This window comes from Mizuhopecten yessoensis, unplaced genomic scaffold (assembly GCF_002113885.1).
Source record: "Mizuhopecten yessoensis strain PY_sf001 unplaced genomic scaffold, ASM211388v2 scaffold9737, whole genome shotgun sequence".
Taxonomy (NCBI): domain Eukaryota; kingdom Metazoa; phylum Mollusca; class Bivalvia; order Pectinida; family Pectinidae; genus Mizuhopecten; species Mizuhopecten yessoensis.
The window spans coordinates 200,207-222,672 of NW_018408197.1; the positions used below are offsets into that span (position 1 = coordinate 200,207).

Here is a 22,466-nt window from a genome sequence, read left to right on the forward strand (position 1 = left end):
GGGGGGGGGTTAACATAAAAAAATGTATCATCATAACTATATAAATAAATAATAACTGATTATGGACAATTTGTGTTTGTTTACTTAATCAGAATATTTGATGATGTGTTGCCAGGTTTATAATGGCTGAACTACTGCAGACAGAGAGGACGTATGTCAAGGATCTGGAGATTTGTATCAAGGTAACTGATTGATTTCTCCCAAACTAGACCTCCGAAATACAAAGTTTGGATTTTCACTTTTGAGTCGTACAGTTTCTATTTGTGTATCTTTACATATTAAGTTTGATGGATCAGACCATTAAGACATTTCTATATATCACAAGAAAGTAAAATATGAATTGAATTAAACAGGAGTTTTTCAGTTTGAGTATTGAAAAAATTGAAAATTGTGATTTTTTTTTTATGATTCATAGATACTCAAAGTGAATTAATACAACAAACAAAATGTAAAATAAAAAGGTAGATATGTGGTGATTTGAAGATTTATTTGGAAAACAAGTTGTGATTTGAACATTCTTTTGTTATGAAATTGCAGATTTCAGACACTTGGTTTGTAGTGTCTTTGTTAGCACTTTTATTATTGGTTACAAGATTTGTTGGAATTTTCATATTATATAATTTTGGCTATTCCCTCAATGCTAGAGTTTTCCAGGTTTTATTGTGCATAAACTACTTTGTTGTTATTCCCTAAACAGATATACAATACTAACTACAACGAGTTGATTGTGTGTGTTTTTCCAGTGTTATCAGAACGAGATGATGATTAATACCAACAACGTGCCGCTGGGTATCGTGGGCAAGTACAAGATCATCTTCTGTAACATAGAGGAGATACACGACTTCCATAACAGGTACGTCACCAGGAATGTTAAACATTGTCAACAACACTTGTACGCAACATGCGTGTCACAATATCACATAGAAATCTTCTTTTTCTGCCAAACTGACATTTCATTAGTTACAACTTACATAGAAACCTGATTTCATTGCCATGATTACATAGAAACCTGATTTTATTGCCATGGTTACATGGAAACCTGATTTCATTGCCATGGTAACATAGAAACCTGATTTCATTGCCATGGTTACATAGAAACCTGATTTCATTTTGTTGGTTACATAGAAACCAGATTTCATTGCCATGGTTACAAAGAAACCTGATTTCATTGCCATGGTTACATAGAAACCTGATTTCCTTTCATTGATTACAAAGAAACCTGATTTCATTGCCATGGTTACATAGAAACCTGATTTCATTGTCATGGTTACATGGAAACCCAATTTCATTGTCATCGTTACATAGAAACCTGATTTCCTTTCATAGATTACAAAGAAACCTGATTTCATTGTCATGGTTACATGGAAACCCGATTTCATTGTCATCGTTACATAGAAACCTGATTTCCTTTCATTGATTACAAAGAAACCTGATTTCATTGCCATGGTAACATAGAAACCAGATTTCATTGCCATGGTTACATAGAAACCTGATTTTATTGCCATGGTAACATAAAAACCTGATTTCATTCTCATTGTTACATAGAAACCTGATTTCATTGCCATGGTTACATGGAAACCTGATTTCATTGCCATGGTAACATAGAAACCTGATTTCATTGCCATGGTTACATAGAAACCTGATTTCATTTTGTTGGTTACATAGAAACCAGATTTCATTGCCATGGTTACAAAGAAACCTGATTTCATTGCCATGGTTACATAGAAACCTGATTTCCTTTCATTGATTACAAAGAAACCTGATTTCATTGCCATGGTTACATAGAAACCTGATTTCATTGTCATGGTTACATGGAAACCCAATTTCATTGTCATCGTTACATAGAAACCTGATTTCCTTTCATAGATTACAAAGAAACCTGATTTCATTGTCATGGTTACATGGAAACCCGATTTCATTGTCATCGTTACATAGAAACCTGATTTCCTTTCATTGATTACAAAGAAACCTGATTTCATTGCCATGGTAACATAGAAACCAGATTTCATTGCCATGGTTACATAGAAACCTGATTTTATTGCCATGGTAACATAAAAACCTGATTTCATTCTCATTGTTACATAGAAACCTGATTTCATTGCCATGGTTACATGGAAACCTGATTTCATTGCCATGGTAACATAGAAACCTGATTTCATTGCCATGGTTACATAGAAACCTGATTTCATTTTGTTGGTTACATAGAAACCAGATTTCATTGCCATGGTTACAAAGAAACCTGATTTCATTGCCATGGTTACATAGAAACCTGATTTCCTTTCATTGATTACAAAGAAACCTGATTTCATTGCCATGGTTACATAGAAACCTGATTTCATTGTCATGGTTACATGGAAACCCAATTTCATTGTCATCGTTACATAGAAACCTGATTTCCTTTCATAGATTACAAAGAAACCTGATTTCATTGTCATGGTTACATGGAAACCCGATTTCATTGTCATCGTTACATAGAAACCTGATTTCCTTTCATTGATTACAAAGAAACCTGATTTCATTGCCATGGTAACATAGAAACCAGATTTCATTGCCATGGTTACATAGAAACCTGATTTTATTGCCATGGTAACATAAAAACCTGATTTCATTCTCATTGTTACATAGAAACCTGATTTCATTGCCATGGTTACATGGAAACCTGATTTCATTGCCATGGTAACATAGAAACCTGATTTCATTGCCATGGTTACATAGAAACCTGATTTCATTTTGTTGGTTACATAGAAACCAGATTTCATTGCCATGGTTACAAAGAAACCTGATTTCATTGCCATGGTTACATAGAAACCTGATTTCCTTTCATTGATTACAAAGAAACCTGATTTCATTGCCATGGTTACATAGAAACCTGATTTCATTGTCATGGTTACATGGAAACCCAATTTCATTGTCATCGTTACATAGAAACCTGATTTCCTTTCATAGATTACAAAGAAACCTGATTTCATTGTCATGGTTACATGGAAACCCGATTTCATTGTCATCGTTACATAGAAACCTGATTTCCTTTCATTGATTACAAAGAAACCTGATTTCATTGCCATGGTAACATAGAAACCAGATTTCATTGCCATGGTTACATAGAAACCTGATTTTATTGCCATGGTAACATAAAAACCTGATTTCATTCTCATTGTTACATAGAAACCTGATTTCATTGCCATGGTTACATGGAAACCTGATTTCATTGCCATGGTAACATAGAAACCTGATTTCATTGCCATGGTTACATAGAAACCTGATTTCATTTTGTTGGTTACATAGAAACCAGATTTCATTGCCATGGTTACAAAGAAACCTGATTTCATTGCCATGGTTACATAGAAACCTGATTTCCTTTCATTGATTACAAAGAAACCTGATTTCATTGCCATGGTTACATAGAAACCTGATTTCATTGTCATGGTTACATGGAAACCCAATTTCATTGTCATCGTTACATAGAAACCTGATTTCCTTTCATAGATTACAAAGAAACCTGATTTCATTGTCATGGTTACATGGAAACCCGATTTCATTGTCATCGTTACATAGAAACCTGATTTCCTTTCATTGATTACAAAGAAACCTGATTTCATTGCCATGGTAACATAGAAACCAGATTTCATTGCCATGGTTACATAGAAACCTGATTTTATTGCCATGGTAACATAAAAACCTGATTTCATTCTCATTGTTACATAGAAACCTGATTTCATTGCCATGGTTACATGGAAACCTGATTTCATTGCCATGGTAACATAGAAACCTGATTTCATTGCCATGGTTACATAGAAACCTGATTTCATTTTGTTGGTTACATAGAAACCAGATTTCATTGCCATGGTTACAAAGAAACCTGATTTCATTGCCATGGTTACATAGAAACCTGATTTCCTTTCATTGATTACAAAGAAACCTGATTTCATTGCCATGGTAACATAGAAACCAGATTTCATTGCCATGGTTACATAGAAACCTGATTTCATTGCCATGGTAACATAAAAACCTGATTTCATTGTCATGGTTACATAGAATCCTGATTTCATTGCCATGGTTACATGGAAACCTGATTTCATTGCCATGGTAACATAGAAACCTGATTTCATTTCATTTATTACAAAGAAACCTGATTTCAATTCATTGATTACAAAGAAACCTGATTTCATTGTCATGGTTACATAGAAACCTGATTTCATTTCTATGGTTAAATAAAAACCTGATTTTATTTCCATGGTTAAATAGAATTGTCGATTTCATTAAATTGCATGGTTATATTGAAATCTTGATTGCATTTCCATGGTTTTATGGATTTTATTCATTTTCATGATTACATAGAATTGTTGAGTTCATTCTTTGTCATTTCATTGCTACAGTTTTTTTTTTATTATTATTATTTCATTCATTTCCATTCCATGAATTACATAGAACTGTTCATGTCTTTGCTGCATTACAAAAACATCCTTTGTTACTGTTTACTGGAAAACCTATTTTTTATCACTGTTAAAACTTTTGAGGATTATTTGAAAATATTTGTTGTCATAGAAATAAAGATAATGTATTTACATCTGTTGTCATGGTTACAGAATATTCCTTAAAGAGCTGGAGAAATATGAGACAATACCTGAAGATGTTGGCCATTGTTTTGTTACATGGGTAAGTCTTCATTAACTTAATCCCGAAATGAGAATATTTGTCAGTTTTCTATCTGATGTGGTAGTGAAATTGTATATGATTTTTCTATACAATGAACTGTTTTGATCTTACTATATCACATGCTGGCACCGTTATACAGTGTAAAATACCACCATATACATATGATTGATCAGTGTGATGTCCTAAGGACAGTGTAATAATGTTTTGAATTAAATTGGCAAAGACAAAAGAAATTCAATGGTTTTTCTGGTCAAGCCTTTGTCAGATTTGACAAAGAGGATAATTGTATGAGACAATCAATGAAATAATGCTGAAAGACATTCGCTTCACCTATGATTAACATTAAACATAAAGACAATGTCTCGGAGGGATCTAATCAAATTTGAATTCCATAATATGTAAATCAATGAAAATGTGGAGCTCTGCATAAGTAAATAATCATTTTGTTCTGCTGTTTCCGATTTGAATGTTATTTTCCTCATTTCAGGCGGCCAAGTTTTCTATATACGTAACGTACTGTAAGAACAAGCCGGACTCTAACCAGCTCCTGGTGGAACACGCCGGCACCTTCTTTGAGGTGAGGGTCAATTTCCCTGTTGTGTATGGGAGTATACTGTGGCTCTATAACAAATAAACAATTAAGACTTTAAAAAGGTTCTTCAAAAAACAAAATTGATACTGTTTTGATGGGTGGTCGGGTCGTGCAGTGGAAAGTGCACTTGCCTTTCACCAAGGCGGCTGGGGTTCGATTCCCCGATTGGACGTGAAAAGGTATAGGGTCACCTGCCCGACCATGTGGGTTTTCTCCGGGTACTCCTGTGCTCTAACACCCGTTCCAACAAGAGTGATTAATATAAGCTGAGATAGTTTGCTTCATAATTGTTGTAAAATAAAAAATAGTTTCTATTTATGCTTATACTATTTTGAGATATTTATGTTTGTAATCAGTTTCCTCAACCTGTAACATCACACCTCCTTTTCAGAGAGTTTCTACCTAAGCAACATGGAAAGCAGTGTTTATGAACTGTAATACAAAGTATATATCTTAAGGGGAGATAACTCCAACACAAACCACAGGTATAATGTATTTGGTAGTGTATAATCTTTAAGGAGGTAATTCTGTCACAAATTATTAATAAGATAGTGTAACAGAAGAAAGAGAAATGCAATGAGCAGACTGGGGTTCGAACCCGGACCTTCCGAACTCTAGACAGACGCTCTACCAATTGAGCTACCTGGTCACAAAACAATCGACCCAGTCCAGTCTACATTCCTCCCTCCTTTTTTCTAAGTCTTCGCCCCAGAAGACAACTGTTTACAACCAAGGTTCAGATATTCTCTTGCTAAGCACTCGCCCAGTGCTTGAAACAAGGGTTGGCAAGCTCACCAATTTTGTAACAGGAGCAAGAGAAATGCAATGGCCAGACCGGGGTTTGAACCAAGAACCGTCCAAACTCTAGACTCTACCAATTGAGCTACCTGGTCACAAACGATCGATCCACTACAGTTGTATCATTGTAACCTTATTAGGGAAGATAACTTCTAAGGAAGGACAAATCACAGATATTACTGATTAGATAGAATATATTGAAAAGGGAAATAACTCTTACACAAACCTGAGGTTTAATGCTTTTAAGGGATTAAGAAACTTCAAAGATAAAAACTGGTTTTCTTTTTGGTAGGAATGTCAGCAGAAGCACAAACTAAATGAGCCGCTGGCATCTTATCTCATCAAGCCAGTCCAGCGGATCACCAAGTACCAGCTCCTGCTCAAGGACCTTCTGTCCTGCTGTGAGGCCCACACAGGGGAAATCAAGGTAAGGAGGCCCATACAGGGGAAATTAAGGTAAGGAGGTCCATATAGGGGAAATAAAGGTTAGGAGGCCCAAACAGGGGAAATTAAAGTGAAAACGCCCATACAGGGGAAATCAAGGTAAGGAGGCCCACACAGGGGAAATTAAAGTGAAATCGCTCATACAGGGGAAATCAAGATAAGGAGGACCATACAGGGGAAATCAAGGTAAGGAGGTCCACACAGGGGAAATTAAAGTGAAAACGCCCATACAGGGGAAATCAAGGTAAGGAGGCCCACACAGGGGAAATTAAAGTGAAAACGCCCATTCAAGGGAAATCAAGGTAAGGAGGACCATACAGGGGAAATCAAGGTAAGGAGGTCCACACAGGGGAAATTAAAGTGAAAACGCCCATACAGGGGAAATCAAGGTAAGGAGGCCCACACAGGGGAAATTAAAGTGAAAACGCCCATACAAGGGAAATCAAGGTAAGGAAGCCCATACAGGGGAAATCAAGGTAAGGAGGCCCTTACAGGGGAAATCAAGGTAAGGAGGCCCGGCCATACAGGGGAAGTTGAGGAAAGCAGGCCCACATATAGATTGTCTTTTTTTAGTCTTGATTCACACATATAGAAAATCTACTGAAAGAGCTCACCACAAAGTAAAATAAAAATAAAAGACTAATGCTGTATCTAATGGAGAGTAAGAAAAAAACACCTTACAAATATATGACTAGTCTAGAGCATCTGACATCCTCGATACTCTAGGGGGTACGGTCTCTTACACACTCTATAGCCCTGGAATATGATATAGCAAAATAAAAGGCACATGGCTAGCTATTTGATTGGTCTCAAGTACAAAAAAACTGACAAACCGCTAGGCTGATACATGTCCTTTGAAGATTACAGAGAAGCGACACCCGACTTCAAAGACAGTCAGTTTTATAGTTAGGCTCACCCGGGATTCATTTGATGAGCATCAAAGGATCAAAGAAGTTCTCTTCGTCTCATCCACAAGGCGGTGCACGCTGAGCCTTCGATTTGGCTATGACATATTCCAGGGGTGCAGAGAGCGTCGGTGAGCGTAACTTCTGAAGTATCGAGGATGGAGCGTCTGACAGTATTTGAACAAAATCTATGAATTCGGGAGACCTACGTCAGACTTAAAACACAGTCCTCACATAGCTGTATAGATATTGTTTATCTTGGGCACTGCATAGTGAAAGTATTGTTGGTGTCATATTGATGTTGCATAATTTATGAGAAATAGATATGAATACAATAATGAGGGGAACCTTGCAAATCTCTCAAAAAAAAAATTTAAACTTTTCCGTCTCCTGTTGTTGTTATGACATAATTGACCTTTTGTTTGACCTTGATCTACAGGATGGTTTGGAGGTGATGGCGTGCGTACCTAAGAAGGCTAACGACGCGATGCATCTGTCACTGTTAGAGGGGATGGAAGACAGTTTGGAGGCCTTGGGAGAAGTCGTCCTCCAGGACAACTTCATGGTGTGGGAACCCAAACAACTAATCAAGAAGGGGCGGGACCGACACATCTTCCTGTTCGACGCGTGCCTCATTTTCGCCAAGGACGTCAAGGACAGTAACGGGAAGGCCAAATACATGTACAAGTTCAAACTCATGGTAGGTAGCAAATAACCAGGGCCAGAAAATTGAAGCAATTAACAAAAAATGAAAAAGAAGTAACAGAAATGTTGTGTTTTTATCCCTATACGTATTACCTGTATGTTATCCATTGATAGCGATGTGACTTACCTGTAAACTCTTGTATACAACAACGGATAGGAGAACATGGAAATGTTATGACACCTTCAGATGAATACATACCTTTATTGACGTTTTATGTATGAAGTGCGTTAATCTTGTCGAAAAATGCTATGCTATAAAGCTCACAGAAGTCATTATTTGGTGCATTACAAATGAGTAGGAAGACAGTCTGCTTGAAGTTGGGATGACATGTTTTTGCATCGTGAAATTTTCGTGGGTTAGATTTTGACACATTCACTACAAGCACCAAATTCATCAAAATAACACCACATTCAAAATAACACCACATTCAAAATAACACCACATTCAAAATACCCTGAAGTACAATAATTGGTTACAGATTGTCCTAATTGGTGATCTAGGATTTAAGGTGCTTTGCTCTACTTTGATGAAAATGTAGATAATCGAGTCTAGAAACCATTAACCCTTTCACCCCTATGTAACTTTAGTAGACTCTACCATGCATTAATTGATATGGATGAGTCCATTATGGTCTACAGTGTTGAAAGGGTTAAAGAGCTGATTAAGTACAAAATTACAATTTCAGAATATCTATTGATCAAAGCTTTGTAGGAAATGATTGCCTTTACAGGAATGAATGTCAAATCAAAAATCAAAAATGAGAATTTTAAAAAATCAGTGCTATGTGATTCCCAACTGTGTTTCTGTTCTATTTTCCCCCAGATATCTGATGTGAACATCACGGAGCACATAGAAGGGGATGAGACGAAGTTTGCTCTGTGGACGGGTCGCGCTCCGATTTCAGACTATCGTATCATACTGAAGTGTACAAACCTGGATGCAAAGCAGACGTGGGTGAAGAAACTACGCGAGCTAATGCAGGACCGTATGCTGTACATGCAAGGAGACAAGGAAGTCTTGTTCAAACAAGCACCGAAGGTCTTCCATTCCACCAAGGAACCGGTCCTCGGACTCTACAAAGGGTGAGTTACAGACATACACAATTAAGTCAAAGTAGCCGCACTTCCTGGGGATCGAAGTCAAGTTTCCGGAAAATTGGAAGATCTCTTTTGCACATGGTGATATCTGATGTTCAATACTATAGAACGAAAACAATTTGGCGATCATAAAATTTGGGGATTTTGATCTTTACCTATAGCTAATATTTGGCAATTTAAGATTTGGCAATCTGCCATAAGCCTGGCGTGTTAATTTGGCTCTTAAATGCATAGCATCATCTGTATCATCAGCTCCCAATGTGTAAGTCCACTTGCCCTCTGTACACAGATATATAAAGGTCATAGCATCATCTGTATCATCAGCTCCCAATGTGTAAGTCCACTTGCTCTCTGTACACAGATGTATTAAGTTCATAGCATCATCTGTATCATCAGCCCCCAATGTGTAAGTCCACTTGCTGTCTGTACACAGATATATTAAGTTCAAAGCATCATCTGTATCATCAGCCCCCAATGTGTAAGTCCACTTGCTGTCTGTACACAGATATATTAAGTTCATAGCATCATCTGTATCATCAGCTCCTAATGTGTAAGTCCACTTGCCCTCTGTACACAGATATATTAAACTTCTAGCAGCTGCCATAGCGTAAATACTAAACAACCTGTATCGGGACAATGGTTCGCGTTAACATGCGAGACAACATGAAGTGTCCTGTCACTCACCTCATTGTTGTCAAAGTAAAGGTCTCTGTGTGGTCATTGATTTGTGTCCGTTAGAATTTAACAACAACTCTACCGTAGATGTTTGACACCTTCGACAAAATTTAAAGGTTAATGAGTATAATATTGTGGAGCTGTTTTATAAAAGATGACTGTCCATATGGTTAACAAAGTTTTATTCTAGTCATGACTTTTCTAGTCTGTAATATGGAAATTACATTTATGGTACCATGAGTACATTAGGAATATTAGTTTTGTAATAACTATACTTAATAAATATCAACATTCTCACTTTCATTGTACCTTATTTACATCATGGATGTTTACTTCTTGCATTCATTGTACCTTACTTACATCATGGATGTTTACTTCTTGCATTCATTGTACCTTATTAACATCATGGATGTTTACTTCTTGCATTCATTGTACCTTATTTACATCATGGATGTTTACTTCTTGCATTCATTGTACCTTATTAACATCACGGATGTTTACTTCTTGCATTCATTGTACCTTATTTACGTCATGGATGTTTACTTCTTGCATTTATTGTACCTTATTAACATCAGGGATGTTTACTTCTTGCATTCATTGTACCTTATTAACATCACGGATGTTTACTTCTTGCATTCATTGTACCTTATTTACGTCATGGATGTTTACTTCTTGCATTTATTGTACCTTATTTACATCATGGATGGTTACTTCTTGCATTCATTGTACCTTATTTACATCATGGTTGTTTACTTCTTGCATTCATTACGCCTTATTTACAACATAGATGTTTACTTCTTGCATTCATTGTACCTTATTTATATCATGGATGTTTACTTCTTGCATTTATTGTACCTTATTAACATCATGGATGTTTACTTCTTGCATTCATTGTACATTACTTACATCATGGATGTTTACTTCTTGCATTCGTTGTACCTTATTTACATCATGGATGTTTACTTCTGGCATTCATTGTACCTTTTTTACATCATGGATGTTTACTTCTTGTATTTATTGTACCTTATTTCCATCATGGATGTTTACTTCTTGCATTTATTGTAACTTATTTACATCATGGATGTTTACTTCTTGCATTTATTGTACCTTATTAACATCAGGGATGTTTACTTCTTGCATTCATTGTACCTTATTTACATCATGGATGTTTACTTCTTGCATTCATTACGCCTTATTTACATCATAGATGTTTACTTCTTGCATTCATTGTACCTTATTTACATCATGGATGTTTACTTCTTGTATTTATTGTACCTTATTTATATCATGGATGTTTACTTCTTGTATTTATTGTACCTTATTAACATCAGGGATGTTTACTTCTCGCATTCATTGTACCTTATTTACATCATGGATGTTTACTTCTTGCATTCATTACATCTATTTACATCATGAATGTAGACTTTTTGCATTCAATGTTCCTTAGATGTGTACGTCTTTTGTTCATTGAGCCATGCTTATATAATGTGTGAAAACACATTACATTGATTGAACCTTACTTACACCATGAATACAGATTTTTTCATGAAGAGTTATATTTTGGAGATAAATTTTCACAATCCATTGCGAGATTTGATCAAAGAAAAGAGTGTTTAATCCTTTCACCCCTATGTTACTTTAATAAACATTACAATACATTGATCTGGATCAGTTCATTATGGTACACAGAGGTGAAAGGGTTAAAGAAATTGGTGAAACACTTAGTCAAATGTTGAATGAAGGTGTACATGTAATTATTATCAAAATATGTCAAAATTGTTATAAAATGTCTTTTAAAAGGAATATTGGTGAAATTAGATATTATCTAAATGATATCACTAGAGTCTGACATTTCACGTTTTTCCGTTCTTGTTTTACAGAGAATATGACATGGCTTCTCTGGACGACCTTCCGATGGAGCGACGAGGATCGCTGACGTCTATGAACTCCACCGCAACCACAGGAACCACCGATAGTAGCAGCAGCGGAGGCATCATCAAGGTCAGGGCAATGTTTTATTTTGTATCAATTTTGTATTTTTCGTCTACTTTGTCAAAAAAATTGCCTAGATTGTATGTGAGTGCTTGAGAGGCCGTGTCAGAATTCTCCACTCTAGGATGTCTACAGACTAAAGGATCCGGCTACGGCTGTCAAAAACTGAAACTGAGTTTTGGAAACTGTTTTTTTACGGCATGACTATACTTTGATAAATCATCTCTGAAAAGAAACCATGTATTGCAGGACTTTTAGAGAAAAAAAGATATAAACAAAATATAAACAACAACATTGTTCTAAGCGGGGCTGGCCCAGGAGTCGAACCCTAGACCTCAGATTGATATGCTATTTCTCTAACCGATCGAGCTATATCTGGTCAACAGAAGTGGCCTGGCCCAGCTGTGCTTAATTCTTCTACTTGTTTCATAAATCTTATATAAATACCAACTAAGATTGCCTACTTGCTTACAGTATCTCAAACAAAGATTCGTGCTTTGTGTGTAAAGGACAGCTGGTTGCTAGGGACAGTTGGTTGCTAGGGACAATTGGTTGCTAGGGACAATTGAACAAATCCCCCCAATTAAGATTAGGTCACACACTAATCTGAAAGTATTGATTAATTCAGGGTAGGAATATAGATAGCTACAAATTGTCTGTATGGTAATATTGTGTATAGTAAATGGTTACGGGGACAGAGCATAGCGGAACATTGTACGGGCCTTGTAATGTAGATATAGGTTTCCTGTACTTATCACATTCTGTCTCTCCCTCTAGAGGTCTGTCCATAATTTCGTTTCTGGAGAAATATTTTTATTATTTCTTTTGATTTGACATTGTGATACACTGTGATATGCAGATGTGCAATAAGGATTTAGAAAAATTCTAAGGTCAAGGTCAAGGACAGTGTTACTAAAAATAGACTATATAGATCCTTATCTTGGAATCCAAACGCTATTTATTTATTTTTTAAATTGACGCAGTGATACACTGTGAAATGTGGCTGTGTAAAAGTTTCTTATATATACGTTCATGTCACTGTTACTGAAAATATACCATTGGCAATACAGTCCTTGTCTTGAAATCCGAAACTTAGATCTTTTGGAAATTTGACATGGTGATGCACTGTGATATGTAGATTTGCAAAAAGGGATTTGTAATACCTTCAGTAAGATTCATCAGTTTAGGTTATATCAAACTTTTGCTTTATACACAAACAATCTACATAATAAACGTGACGCAACGTTTCAAGACTGACTGGTCCCTTTGTTAAGCTATGACTGAGTGAACGATTGGTTTTGTTTACCTGTACAATGGTGTGACGAAATTGTATCTTTCTTATGTCACTTGACCCGGGACGTTTCGCCTATCGATAGAGCGCATATACACACTGTATCGAAGGGTTCTGTAAGTTTCACAAGTCAGGTCAAGTCCACTGTTATTAAAATAAAACTATATAAGAGTTATGGTCCATATCTTGGAATCCAATCATGGTTTTAAAAAGTTTTCTTACAATATGGTCAAAGTCAAGACAACTGTGGCTGAAAGAATGACATTATGCAGAAGATAGTTATTTAAACATTGGTTTTAGATTCTCTAAATGCACAAAATATTTAGCAAAGAAAGGTTGAACTGTATAAGAAGTTTGGGGTTCTGGAGAGGAAATGGGATTGGCAAAAGGGATGGTTGGATTGGGGAGGAAGAAGAGAGATGGTGGGTTTGGGGGAGGAGAAGAGAGATGGTTGGATTGGGGAGGAGAAGAGAGATGGTGGGATTGGGGAGGAGAAGAGAGATGGTGGGTTTGGGGGAGGAGAAGAGAGATGGTGGGATTGGGGAAGAGAAGAGAGATTGTGGGATTGGGGAGGGAGAAGAGAGATGGTTGGATTGGGGGAGGAGAAGAGAGATGGTTGGATTGTGGAAGGAGAAGAGAGATGGTGGGTTTGGGGGGGAAGAAGAGAGATGGTGGGATTGGGGAGGGAGAAGAGAGATGGTTGGATTGGGGAGGGAGAAGAGAGGTGGGGGGGATGGGGGGGAAGAAGAGAGATGGGGGGGTTGGGGAGGGAGAAGAGAGCTGGTTGGATTGGGGAGGGGAAGAGAGATGGTGGGATTGGGGGAGGAGAAGAGAGATGGGGGGATGGTGGAGGGGGAAGAAAGAAGAGAGATGGTTGGCTTGGGGAGGGAGAGGAGGGATGGTTGGGTTGGGGAGGGGGAAGAGAGATGGGTGGATTGGGGAGGGAGAGGGGGGATGGTTGGATTGGGGGAGGGGAAGAGAGATGGTGGGTTTGGCAAAGGAGAAGAGAGATGGGGGGATTGGGGAGGGAGAAGAGAGTTGGTTGGATTGGGGAGGGAGAAGAGAGATGGTTGGATTGGGGAGGAGAAGAGAGATGGTGGGTTTGGCAAAGGAGAAGAGAGATGGTTGGATTGTGGGGAGGGTAGAGATGATTTGATTTGCAAAAGGGAAGAAATGGTTTGATTTGGGAGTCGAAATGGCAGAGTGAAATATATAGCATAGCAAATGTGTGTATTTGTGTGTGTGTCAGAGGAGGGGTGGGGGGATTGGATGGTGGGGATAGTGGGTTTGGAATAAGGGGCTAACTCTGTTCTGGCAGGCTTCCAAGTTTGGAAAAAATGAAATGAAATAATGTATTATAGAAAATGTTTGAGGCAGTTTGAAAGGAGTGAATGTTTGTGAAGTCTTGATCACCCCACTGACATCAATAGGTGATCATCTATTTCTATACGCTTGACTGGTGCTGAGGTAACTAGCTCATTCACTGCCACCTAAATCTCTCAGAATTCATTTCTCTGCCTACACTAGACGTCTACATCAGTTTCCTCCTGGTCTCCCACCCCTAAGAAAACATGTCTATCTAGGATTCCTCCAGAGGGTGCTGTTTCAGTGGCCGTAAGATTCATAAGTAATTACACAGACGTGGGCAATGTACCAATACTACATTGTTCATCCTCAAGGGAGCATTATGTTACCAAACTTCAATGAAAGTGCTACTGTGTGGCTGTCAGTATTCACCCACTGCTTGTGTACGGCTAATTAATGTAATGTGAAGCTAAATGCACAGCTAGAATTATTACAGTAAAAAAATGTTGTGGAAAAGTGGGGTGTGGGCTTATCACCAGTAAAATATGGTAATATGATCATTAAGATACATGATGAGGATGCTGTTCCATTGACAATGCTCGTGAGTCAGCGGAAAAAAACACTTGTTATCTTTATAATATTTTAAGGTAAAATTTAAATTGTTGATAATTTAATAAGAAAATAGAAGTGAAAACGAAATATTCATGTTCTGATATTCAAAATAAGAAATCTTACATACTAAACACAAAAAAAACTATCTGTTAATCAAAGATTTTGAATTTTGTTAGATTTAGTGGCCAAATAATGCCCTACCATGCATGATCTTTTTCAGATTTGAATTTTTGCATGAAAGTGCTAATAGAGCTAGCACAAATACATGTATATATATATATATCTTAGAGGGAAACAACTTTCACACAAATCAGTATAATGTGTGAAGCAGCATTGCATAAAAGGAGATCACTCTAATACGAATAATAGGTTACTGTACAACACTTTAAATTTGCGGGGTCAATATTTCGCGATAATGTTAAAGGTAGTATATACTTAAGGGAGATAACTCTAACACGAATCACAGGTATAATGTGTAAGGTAACGAAAACCCTTAAGGGAGATAACTCTAACACGAATCACAGGTATAATGTGTATGGTAACATAAACTCTTAAGGGAGAAAACCCTATCACAAATCACAGGTATAATGTGTAAGGCAACATAAACCCTTAAGGGAGATAACTCTAACACAAATCACAGGTATAATGTGTAAGGCAACATAAACCCTTAAGGGAGATAACTCTTACACGAATCACAGGTATAATGTGTAAGGTAACATAAACCTTTAAGGGAGATAACTCTAACACGAATCACAGGTATAATGTGTAATGTAACATAAACCCTTAAGGGAGATAACTCTAACACGAATCACAGGTATAATGTGTAAGGTAACATAAACCTTTAAGGGAGAAAACCCTAACACAAATCACAGGTATGATGTGTAAGGTAACATAAACCCTTAAGGGAGATAACTCTAACACAAATCACAGGTATAATGTTGAAGTTAGCTCATTTTCTTAACATGTGAATTTGTGTCTGCTTTATTTTTTTTAAGTAATATGCCTGTTTCCCTGGGTAAATAATCATGTAGCTAATGTTTTGTACAGTTATCTCATTTTTGTGTGAATTACTTGTTTGGTCTCGACTTTACATTTTTTTGCTACAATCTGTCATCTCTAGACGAAGAAAATTCATCATGTCCCTACAACAGGTCCATTTTATCTGTTTGTGTTGGCAGTAAATGTTCCTGGACTATAGTTCTTTGTGTTCTGATGTTTAGTAAACTTAAAATCTAAAACTTAAACTTCGCTAAAATGTCTTGTTGGGGACCATTAGACAACAATGGCAGCTTAGTTAGGGAGCTGACCTGAATGGTGTACATGCCAGTGTTGTCCTGGTAACAACATCAGCACTAATGATGTGTGCCAACCGTTAACACAGATACAGCTTGTTTTAAATGTAATATGCAAAGTACAGACATGTCAGCTGGCAGTAGAATGTATTTTCTTTGTAACCAGAGAGAATAGAAACAAAGTAAGCTTTGACTTCTGTGACTTTAACCTCCTCTTCAATAGAGCTACATGCCAGGGAACAATGAACAATGCTTACCAACAGATTATCTAAGGGAAGTAACTCTAACACAAATAAAATAATGTGTTTGAGGTAGCAATTATATCCTGAAGGGAAATAACTCTAACTCAGTCATAGGTATTATGTGTAAGGTAGCATATGGCCTCAGACCACAAATATACTTCCAGGTCGTTGTACACAAATGTAGTGCATAAGGACATTTCAAGTAGGTGACTAGACAAAAAATTCTGATCTTATGACAGATATATAATTTTTTTTTTACATAGAATTGTTCAACAATATCTATTCTAGTGCTTAAATTTTTTTTGACACAGTTTTCAAGTTTGTATTCACAGCAGGACACAATGAGTGATGAGGCTTACACATTGATATTTTGTGATTTTTGCTATTTTCCCGTATACATGCAGGGTAGTGACATTCAAATGAAATTTCTTAAATGCCGGCCATGAGGTACTTTCAAGCTCACTGTAAGTTCTGTTTGAATAGATCTACAATATGAAATAGGAACCAGACCCTGCGCAAAGTTTTAAAACATTTTGATTTATTTTTTCCTTTTTATAGTAACATATAAGTAGAATTAATTGTGGTCTGAGGCCATATACCCTTAAGGGAGATAACTGTTACACAAATTACAGGTATAATGCATAAGGAAGTATATATCCTAATGTGAGATTACTCTAGCAATACCCTTAAGTCTTTAACAGAATTAATGAGTGAATTTTTTTTTTTTTTTTTTTTTTTTAAATTTTTTTCCAAAAAAACCAAAATTTTCCAATTGAAAGGAAACCTGAAAAAACACTTGGTTTAAAGTAATGGAAAAATGTACAATTGGTTTGTAAGTAGGTTAAAGATCAGTGTCTGAGTCATATTGATAGGTCCAAGGTAAAAGTCAAAGTCAACATTTACGATACCTGAAGTTAAATTGAGATTGAGACAGTGCATTTCTTAGCTTGGCATATAAAAACAATTAAAATGACAGATTTTTATATAAAAAATTAAAAAAAACACGAATTTAAATCTGTAAAAACTCACAATGCAACAAAGATGAAATTCAGTTTGTGAATGTATAGACATCATCTAGTTGTGACTACAGATTTTCAGACAGACATCTAGTTGTGACTACAGAATGTTCAGACAGACATCTAGTTGTGACTACAGAATGTTCAGACAGACATCTAGTTGTGACTACAGAATGTTTAGACAGACATCTAGTTGTGACTACAGAATGTTTAGACAGACATCTAGTTGTGACAGCAGAATGTTCAGACAGACATCTAGTTGTGACTACAGAATGTTCAGACAGACATCTAGTTGTGACTACAGAATGTTCAGACAGACATCTAGTTGTGACTACAGAATGTTCAGACAGACATCTAGTTGTGACTACAGAATGTTCAGACAGACATCTAGTTGTGACTACAGAATGTTCAGACAGACATCTAGTTGTGACTACAGAATGTTCAGACAGACATCTAGTTGTGACTACAGAATGTTCAGACAGACATCTAGTTGTGACTACAGAATGTTCAGACAGACATCTAGTTGTGACTACAGAATGTTCAGACAGACATCTAGTTGTGACTACAGAATGTTCAGACAGACATCTAGTTGTGACTACAGAATGTTCAGACAGACATCTAGTTGTGACTACAGAATGTTCAGACAGACATCTAGTTGTGACTACAGAATGTTCAGACAGACATCTAGTTGTGACTACAGAATGTTCAGACAGACATCTAGTTGTGACTACAGAATGTTCAGACAGACATCTAGTTGTGACTACAGAATGTTCAGACAGACATCTAGTTGTGACTACAGAATGTTCAGACAGACATCTAGTTGTGACTACAGAATGTTCAGACAGACATCTAGTTGTGACTACAGAATGTTCAGACAGACATCTAGTTGTGACTACAGAATGTTCAGACAGACATCTAGTTGTGACTACAGAATGTTCAGACAGACATCTAGTTGTGACTACAGAATGTTCAGACAGACATCTAGTTGTGACTACAGAATGTTCAGACAGACATCTAGTTGTGACTACAGAATGTTCAGACAGACATCTAGTTGTGACTACAGAATGTTCAGACAGACATCTAGTTGTGACTACAGAATGTTCAGACAGACATCTAGTTGTGACTACAGAATGTTCAGACAGACATGAGTTTGTAACTGTACAACACCAGTACTAATCAGTGATCACCTGGTAAAACATGTGCTGCTGGCTGACTGGTAAAACAGCTGTCAGCTGGTGATGTTGTGTCTGGCTATAATAATAGGTCTAATAATACATCTTCATAATTACTTCTGTTGGTTTGAGGATAAGTTCAGGTAAAGGCGCGGTAATGATAACAACAAGGGCATTGATGATGATGATGATGATGATGATCGACGATGACTACAATGACATCAATGATGATGATGAGGAGGAGTGATGATGATGATGATGATGATGATGATGATCGTTGACGACGACGACATCAATGATGATGATGATAGACGACGATGACATCAATGATGATGATGAAGATGATGATGATAGACGACGATGACATCAATGATGATGATGAAGATGATGATGATAATGATGATGGACGACGACGATGACATCAATGATGATGATGAAGATGATTATCATAATAATGATGACATCAACGACAGAAGATGATAACAAAGACGACGATTATCAGACATTGATGTAGAAGAAAAGAGGATGGATGACAATGAGAGTGTGGCTGAAGTTTTATTTACTCTCCACTACAACTGAGTTACCTCACTAGTACACTCATTAGGGGGCCTTCCAGTTTTTCTGTTGATATGTTTATTATGACTGCCAAGCTTGCCACGTATCTTTCCAAGCCTCGCATCTGGATCCAGGTTTATGTATTTTCAGAAACAATCTTTTTCATTAACAAAACAAGTGTGGGAAGTTAACTTTTTATCGTAATACTATCAAAAAATAGCAATTCAAAAATTTCAATGACAACAGAAATAAGTTCAGGAATGGAAAAAGTGCTGAAAATGACTGGGAACCAGCGATCCCTAGGTTCCTAGTCAGACGGTCTACCACTGAGCTAAAGGGAATTTCCTCTAGCTCGAAGCTAGAGGGCGACCGTAATCCTATGTACAATGAAAATCTGCCACACTTCTCCCTCATTTTTAAATGTGTTCGCCCTCGGACATAACAATCCAGATTATACTTTCCTGTCACCACAGGGAGGGCCACAGACAACATTTGTAACAGGAAAGAGAATATTGTGCTTCCACCGGGGATCGAACCTGTAATCCCTAGGTTCCTAGTCAGACGCTCTACCACATAGCTAAAGGGAAATTCCTTCTAGCTCGAAGCTAGAAGGCGAAAGTAATCCTATATACAATTAAAATCTGCCACAGTTGATTAGTGGTGACCTTGAAATACCCTCCGGGCACTGACCTTCTGATGGCCCCTGGCCTGTAGCCACAGGGGAGATATGGGTGTTCTCCAGGAAGATGCACTGATTTTAATCACACATGAGCCAGGCTGATGTTTCCAGCCAGGAGTGGCCAACATTTACATACTTAGTATTTAGCCTAGCGAACTGGTATGGACAGTTAGTGACTTTCTGTCATCATTAAAGATCTGCCGTAGATAGTTCAGCCTACTGTTGGAAAGTCACTGTGTATTCGGCTGACTTGTGAACACCAGTTATTGGACAAGATAATTAAAAGGATTTTTGTTAAGTCTCATAATAAGTTAGTGTTTATCTGTTGTCACAGGGATGCCATATCTTCTGATAGCTGTTTATCTGTTGTCAAAGGGATGCCATACCTTCTGATAGTGTTTATCTGTTGTCACAGGGATGCCATACCTTCTGATAGTGTTTATCTGTTGTCAGAGGGATGCCATACCTTCTGATAGTGTTTATCTATTGTTACAGGGATACCATACCTTCTGATAGTGTTTATCTGTTGTCAGAGGGATGCCATACCTTCTGATAGTGTTTATCTGTTGTCAGAGGGATGCCATACCTTCTGATAGTGTTTATCTATTGTTACAGGGATACCATACCTTCTGATAGTGTTTATCTGTTGTCACAGGGATGCCATATCTTCTGATAGTGTTTATCTGTTGTCACAGGTATGCCATACCTTCTGATAGTGTTTATCTGTTGTCACAGGGATGCCATACCTTCTGATAGTGTTTATCTGTTGTCACAGGAATGCCATACCTTCTGATAGACCACCTGTATTGTGAGGGCCCAGCATCAGAGATGCAGGTGCAGGTGCCCTCTGTATATGTAGTAATCACGGTGTTCGTCTGAGTGTCCACACTTAAGTTTTCGGGGATTATCTTGGAAAACAAAAGACTAATCATTCTGAAATTTGACACTATGATATCTGGTTGTTCAATAAAAAATTAAGGTCAAGAACATCAGGTTACTGTTACTTAAAATAGACTGGAGGGGGTGGGGGGGGGGTCGGTCGGTCAGACATGAGAGTCTCTAAAATCTCCATTATGTATTTGACTGCAGTAGAGACAAAGGTTTAAAATACATCTGTAGGAAGAACACTATTAAAGTGGATAGTCACAATGCACATTGTTGTATCTCCAAAAAAGAAGAGTTCCTATTTGTCTGATTTTTTTTCTGACTTCAGAATTACTTATCTATTTACTATAGCATAGAGTAAGGGAATATTTTTTTGTATAATTTTCAACACCACCAACACTTCCTATAATTGTAATTGTGTAGATCTACACAGGAAACAGCATAAAGTTAACAACACAAATCACTGTTATGTACCTGTATACAGTAGTCAAATAGAATCTCTCAGTTTAAAATAAGAAATATTTGTCGATTTTGGAAGTTGGGTTTTAAGGTGAATGTATTAAGATAAAATTTGTTGAAATCAGCTGAAAAATCATTTTTGAATGTTTCTTAAAATTAGGAGATTAAATTTTCAATTGTAAATATTGGTTGATTTGGGAAGTTGGGTTTAAGGTGGATGTATTAAGATGAAAAATCATTTTGGAACATTTCATAAAATTGTGAGATCAAATGTGTAATGTAAAGATTTGTTGCGGTAAAACACTTCTACATATGTAAAATATGTGTTATCCACAGAGATAGCACCCCTATAGCATCACTATATAAATACACATGTAGGGAGTGTGGTGTACACCAGGAGCCCCCAGCCACCCACAGGAGCAGCACTGCCTGGTCTACACCAGGAGCCCCCAGCCACCCACAGGAGCAGCACTGCCTGAGGCCGTAGCCTACGACCTGTACACTGATGTATAATGTTGGGAAAGTGGTGGTGTAATAGTGGGCAACAACCTACTGGCTGTACACCTGTATCATACTGGACAGTGGTCTAACTCCAACAAACTGGACAGTGGTCTAACTCCACCAAACTGGACAGGGGTCTAACTCCAACAAGCTGGACAGGGGTCTAACTCCAACAAGCTGGACAGGGGTCTAGCTCCAACAAGCTGGACAGTGGGCTAACTCCACCAAACTGGACAGTCGGCTAACACTACCAAACTGGACAGTGGTCTAACTCCACTAAACTGGACAGTGGGCTAACTCCACGATTCTGGACAGTAGGCTAAATCCACGATTCTGGACAGTGGGCTAAATCCACGATTCGGGACAGTGGGCTAACTATACCTACTGTCTTCACATTCATTCCAATCTTTTGTCACACGAACTGAAGGATTTTACACGGAGAAGTCTATTTTCCGCTAACTCCACCTGCTTATTACACTCACCACAAATCATTACACTGGATTTGTAATCTGTTCTGTACATCGAATTGTTGTGTGATAACGGTGCAGCACTTTTCTTTGGATGTGTGGTCTGTTTCCTACATTCGACCGTC

At 37.4% G+C, this 22,466-nt stretch overlaps 1 protein-coding gene across 2 annotated transcripts in view; it reads left to right on the forward strand.

The window, feature by feature from the left end:
- The window catches only part of LOC110458743 (kalirin-like), a 237,422-nt gene that overhangs the window by 76,931 nt on the left and 138,025 nt on the right, over positions 1-22,466 (forward strand). For both annotated transcript variants that reach the window (XM_021510631.1, XM_021510630.1), the window contains 8 exons: positions 116-182; positions 744-853; positions 4,587-4,656; positions 5,144-5,233; positions 6,339-6,473; positions 7,835-8,095; positions 8,924-9,183; positions 11,754-11,874. In XM_021510631.1, the coding sequence (XP_021366306.1) occupies positions 116-182; positions 744-853; positions 4,587-4,656; positions 5,144-5,233; positions 6,339-6,473; positions 7,835-8,095; positions 8,924-9,183; positions 11,754-11,874 (1,114 nt within the window). The remainder of the gene's footprint in view (positions 1-115; positions 183-743; positions 854-4,586; positions 4,657-5,143; positions 5,234-6,338; positions 6,474-7,834; positions 8,096-8,923; positions 9,184-11,753; positions 11,875-22,466) is intronic.